The sequence below is a fragment of the Stegastes partitus genome, unplaced genomic scaffold (assembly GCF_000690725.1).
Source record: "Stegastes partitus isolate 25-593 unplaced genomic scaffold, Stegastes_partitus-1.0.2 Scaffold237, whole genome shotgun sequence".
NCBI lineage: Eukaryota > Metazoa > Chordata > Actinopteri > Pomacentridae > Stegastes > Stegastes partitus.
In genome coordinates, this window is record NW_007577968.1 from 570,677 (window position 1) to 576,154 (window position 5,478).

At 41.9% G+C, this 5,478-nt stretch overlaps 2 protein-coding genes across 2 annotated transcripts in view; one reads left to right on the top strand and one right to left on the bottom strand.

Annotated features, from left to right (window-relative positions):
- LOC103357154 (prostate stem cell antigen-like) overlaps nucleotides 1-1,973 on the bottom strand; it is a 13,842-nt gene extending 11,869 nt beyond the window's left edge. Inside the window, exon 1 of the mRNA XM_008281579.1 lies at nucleotides 1,965-1,973. The gene's annotated coding sequence lies outside the window, so the exon portion shown is untranslated. The remainder of the gene's footprint in view (nucleotides 1-1,964) is intronic.
- The window catches only part of msh3 (mutS homolog 3 (E. coli)), a 57,823-nt gene that overhangs the window by 8,303 nt on the left and 44,042 nt on the right, over nucleotides 1-5,478 (top strand). Inside the window, exons 9-11 of the mRNA XM_008281584.1 lie at nucleotides 2,594-2,703; nucleotides 2,804-2,918; nucleotides 3,609-3,693. Coding sequence (XP_008279806.1) covers nucleotides 2,594-2,703; nucleotides 2,804-2,918; nucleotides 3,609-3,693 — 310 coding nt within the window. The remainder of the gene's footprint in view (nucleotides 1-2,593; nucleotides 2,704-2,803; nucleotides 2,919-3,608; nucleotides 3,694-5,478) is intronic.

Sequence of the window (5,478 nt, forward strand, 5' to 3'; positions counted from 1 at the left end):
TTTTTTTTTTTTTTTTAAATTCCAGTAGCCATTCTCCTTCCTTTTTCATTTTCCCTCCAGTTTCAATTTCATTCCAGTTGAGTTGTATTCATTCCTCTGTTATTTTTTCCTCCCTCTGTGCCTCCTTTTTTTTTTTTTGTAAGGATGTTCATGTTGAGTGATTACAGTGGAGACGGGCCCGTAAAGGCCAGTTCAATTACTGTGTTTGAACAGCAGTGCTCTCTAGCGTTGTGCTCATCAGAGACAAGACTCTTCTCAGTGTGCAGGTTGTATCATACAAACACAGAGCAGCTCTGGCTGTTTAGCTCGTACAAACACATTTATATTCACAGACAATCCTCGGCTATTCCAAACCCTTTATAGATCATTGGCGTTGGCAGCTTCCCAAGATGTTTTTATTGAATTCTAACTCATCAGGCCAAGAGGAATGATCCATAAAATGCATTGCAGGTTCTGTAGTCGATGTCATACCTGTTACCAACACGCTAATGTCACTCCATCCCACTGAACATTTAAAACAGGATTTTCATGGTTGCTTACGTTGGCTCGGCAGCGTCATCGTCTCGGGGGGTGAGCTGAGGAGACGGGACCCCGTGGCAACAGGATTTGTGTCCATGGAGCCGCCGGTAATGAGTCCCTGTGAGGTCGGTTGTAGCTAGGCGCAGTTTTAGTCGCTTTACTCATCCGGATCCTGGAGTCATGAGTCAGGTTCCGAGCAGCGAAGGTGATTAGAGCGACCGAGAAGCTCGCTGGTGACCTTCTTGAAAGTTTCTGTTGCATCCCGGTGCCCTGATCAGACGGCTGCAGAATAGATGCAGACGTGTGTGTTTAAAAGTGTGTGTTTGGATTTCAGTGGCTTCCTGCAGGTATAAATACTAATCGAGGCCTTTAATCTGTTGTTGCTCATTAACCTCTCATCTCCGGGGTGCAACGCGTCCGACTTGACCTTTAGCATTTCTGCTTTTGATTGATAGTCGTGATCACGGCGCTCTGAGCGTTAACATTGACACGAAGCATATTTTCCCAGTTGCCTGTGGTGGCGTCTGACTGTGGAGATGGGTTTGGTTTCATCTGCCCTGTGCGGCTGGTCCATTAATTGCATGCATCGATCCCTTTGACCCTCCTGCCCACATGCTGAAGTGCCCTTGGGCCAGACACCGAACCCTAAGCTGCTCCCGACGGCAGGCGAGCAGCAGGGAATCGGGTGAATGAGAGGAAAACCTTAGAAGAAGAAGAAGAAGCTCTTTATCGGTGCGGTCCATTTAGCTTTTCAAGATGTGCTTCTCTGACTACACAGTACAATGCAGGTCAATGGAGTTTATAAGTATTGTAAAAGTACATTTCTCCTCTTGGATTGAGCGTTTGTTGGATCCACATTAGAGCTGCAGCAATTACTTAGCTGTCAAATTAGAAAAACAATATGTTTGATAAGTTGGTTGGTCACATTTTTCTCATTTCAGCCTCTTAAATTCTGCAATATTTATCTATTTCCTGTTGTTTTTACTCCTCTGTGACAGTAAACTAGACATCTTTGGGTTAAAACAAGACATTTCAGGACGTCCTCTTTGACTTTGGAAAACACTGAAGGACATTTTTTAGACGCAGCAACTGGTTAAATAATCGAGACAGGATCACTCGACGCTGGAAATAAGTTGCAAGCCCTCAACACTGTCTTCAACGTGTTATCCAGAGTGATGCAGAAGCTGCTTCGACCAGCTCTGTAGATGGCAGCGTAGGTTGGATTATTGCTTTGCTCCACACTAAAGGATTTCAGAAACCACTGAGTAGATGGTTATGAAACATTTTCGTGCTCCTCTGAGGATAAGTTACCATCACAGCTCCAACCTTTGTCCGTTCGTTTACGCGAACTCGGACGAGCTTCGTAGTTTTCTGTGAATTTCAAACCCCGCTGAGACTTCCTAAACCCAGCTGCAAATTGCTGGTTCCTGTCAGGGTTTCTGCAGAGATGCTACACTGCAGCCTTGGATCAATACTTGCAGTTGTTGCTGTTCTCGTGAACCTCGTAATGCGGTCGAATTGACTGCTTAAATGATTAATGGTGCGAGTTGCACTGATAGCACAATGTGCCGTCTATTGATCACTTTTATACCATCTCTGCTCCCGGTCCGATCGCTGGCTGATGTGAAATATGATGATTATTCTGTGTGTGTGTGTGTGTGTGTGTGTGTGTGTGTGTGTGGCATTAGGAAACGGAAGAAAGAAAACGCTCCAGCACTGCGTCCAGAGCCACGTGTTTGCCTTGGTTGCCCTGGCAACAACAGAGCAGACAAAGCAACCGAGTCCTTGAAAGCAGCAAAAGCCGAGAGAGTGGATGTAGCAAAAGGGAGATATGATGGAGCGCCGGGGAGATGCAGGGGAGATGTGGTGTTTTTTTTTGTGCGACTGCGGTTTGCACGTGTGTCCAGAGTGTCTGGTCGAACAAAAGGACGTCTGGGACACGCGGTGCTGCCGCGTCGAATTATTCCCACTGAAAGGAAGATAATCAGACGTGTTTTCCTTCATTTGTCCGTCTGCACAAAGAGAAAAGTCACACAAGCGAATAAAGTTTGCTGTCGGTTTTGTTCCCCTGCAGCGCTCAGGCCGATGACCGGGTGAGAGTTGAGAAGAGGGACGGCGCTCAGTTCGAGTTCGCCTCGGCCATGAACACGGTCACAGAGTTCTACTGCCACTCCCAGGAGAAAGGTGCTGTTGCCTCTCAGTTAGTCACATCATCAGGAGTCACAGCGGTACAACTCTGTGAGCAGTGGGCTGAATACGTGTTTGTACGTCTTGTGTCCTCCAGGCTCTCGCTCTCTGTCGAGCGTCGCGTCCTTAGAGAGCCCCGTGATCTGCTGTCTGGGGCCGCTCATCCGGTACCTCCAAGAATTCAACTTGGAAAGAGTTCTTAGGAGCGAAAGGTAAAACAGACAGAGGCGACGCAGGCTGCAGGCATAATCAATACAGCAAACTGTCTTTGCTTTTATTTGTTAGGCATCACTGAAAAAAAACAGAAACGTCTCCCTGGGTTTACATTTGGATGTGTCACCTTGGAATCTGGGAGGTGATGTTTATGCCAGAAAGATTGTCAATAAATTATAAATACTGAAACTAACAGTCAGTTGCACCCTCATCCTGTCAGAACACAGAGTTTCCCACCTTACAGGAATATACCAGGTTTTTTTTTTATTTTTTATTTTTATTTATTTATTTTTTAAAAATTTTTAAATTTTTATTTTTTTTATTTTATTTTTTTTTTAAATGTATTTTTTATTTATTTTATTTATTTTTTATTTATTTTATTTTTATTTTTTTCCTGTCTCGTATATGTGTACCTGTTGAATACTGCTATCAACGATGTGAATTTCTCCACTGAGATAAATAAAGGCATATCTTATCTTATCTTATCTTTATTTTACAGCTTAACAACTTTCACAACATCAAGTATTCACAAGCCAGTAAGAGAGAGAATAGCTTTCTGTCTCACTCAAAAAGAAAAAAAAAAACATCTCTCCTGTCATCACGCTTTTTTTTTTAAACCTCTTCCCGGAGTATAAATTGATCATTTGATCATGCAGCTGTAGTCTAACAGGATTTTGTGCTCCGTGCAGCTCGTTCCGGCGTCTGTCCTGCGAGTCGGAGGGTCTGATCCTCAGCGCCGCTACGCTCAGGAACCTGGAAATACTCAACAATCAGGTAAAAACACATCCCAGCTGGCGGTTCTGGCCACTGATCAAGCATCATGTACAATACCAGCAACTGAAAACAGAAACGTCGACACCCTGTAACTTTTTAGATACCACCAGCTCTACAAAGCAACATCTTCCTTTCAAACCAGTGCTGATAGTATATTTTGCAAAGCTGAAACCAGTCCTTCCTTATCATTACTGATGTGTGATGGCACCTATTTCCTCTCTGAGTACAATCCAGGAAGGTGTCCTCCATTGCCATGCTGTTATATTTGTTCACAAAAGCTGTCCAAAAAAAAAAAAAAGAGAAATGAAAAGCAGGCTGTACCCGATTCATTTGATGAGCTGCATTAGACTTTATGCTAAATCTTATTCAGCCTCGGCTACGAATGCAGCATCACAGAATGCACCAGAAGAGGAGAGGAATCAGCCGGGTACACAGGATATCTGCTTTACACACAACGTCGTGCTAATCAGGATTCTGTTTGGACAAAAAAAGTACCAGTGAAATATGTAATGAATTAAATAAATACCAAAATACACGTGTCAGTGTGTCAGAATGAGTCCGTAAGCTGTCGATCAGAACGAATAAGAGTGGGTCAGTGGATGTTTAGTGAGCAGAGTGAATCATTACAAATGGGTGGAAGGGAAACAATTTGGCTAAAATTTCAAGTTACAATATTAGTTACAGTACTTTTTTTTCTATCCAAGCATTAGTTCAAGGATTCANTCTAATCACGGTGCTGAAATGTGGTTTACTATAATAAATGCAAATCCAAAAACACATGTGACAGGTTAAAATGAGGTCACTTGTTGTGACAAACTAACAAAAAATGTCATTCAACTATATTGTTTTAAAGCCTAAAATTATGGTATTTAATTAACATCACATTATTCTACATGTGTCATTAAATTAAAGGATTCATTCTAACCAGATTCCATAAAAAACAAAAAAATTCTTCACAGAGTTTACACAGAGCAGATAAGAGACAAATAAGGAACCAATATAGAAATGTAAGTAGTAAAATATCTATAGTATGTAGAATTAAAGAGTCTTTTCCCGTTTTAGTGACTCTTAAAAAATGTTGTGCTTGTTGGTTTCAGGTTTTGTCATTTTTCGTAAAACAAATTGAAGAAATTTAGTCCTTTACTTTTAACGATTTGCAGCATTAGATCAGTGACATACTGCACAAAGACCTGGTGGAGGTTCCTCTGCTTCTGTCCATGGTTCTGCTGTTTCCACTCAGCTGTGGGACTTTATCAATGAAACATCATAAGTAAACATGTGGCCAAAAATGCCCAGAAACTGCTTTTTTTCTTAAACACTTTATTTTTATTGTTTCCGTATAAATAGTCCACTTCTCCCATTTTTCTCGACATAGTTCTTCTTGAGTTCTTATCTTACGGGTCAACAGCTCCATTGCATGTATCTCACTCACGATTGTTGGTGGATCTGCTTGAAACCATTTCCTTGTGATTAAAGGCTGATATCATCGTTTTCAGTAAATATCTGTCCTCTTTTAATACAACATTGCCTGACACAGTAAAACACATGTCTTGGGTACACTACAGCCCAGAATCTGATGAGCAACCTCCCAAAAGTCTTTGATTTTTTGGATAAAACCAAAATACATATTTCCACATTTTGTCCAGCATGGCCGTGGTACCGACGAGTGTTTATGTCTAGTTCTGGGTGTGATGAAGAATCTAAGTTCTACCAACAAAATCATCTCCAAACCCATGATGATGTGGATGTCTGCCCAGAAACTACTTCTAGTTTACGAGGTTAAAC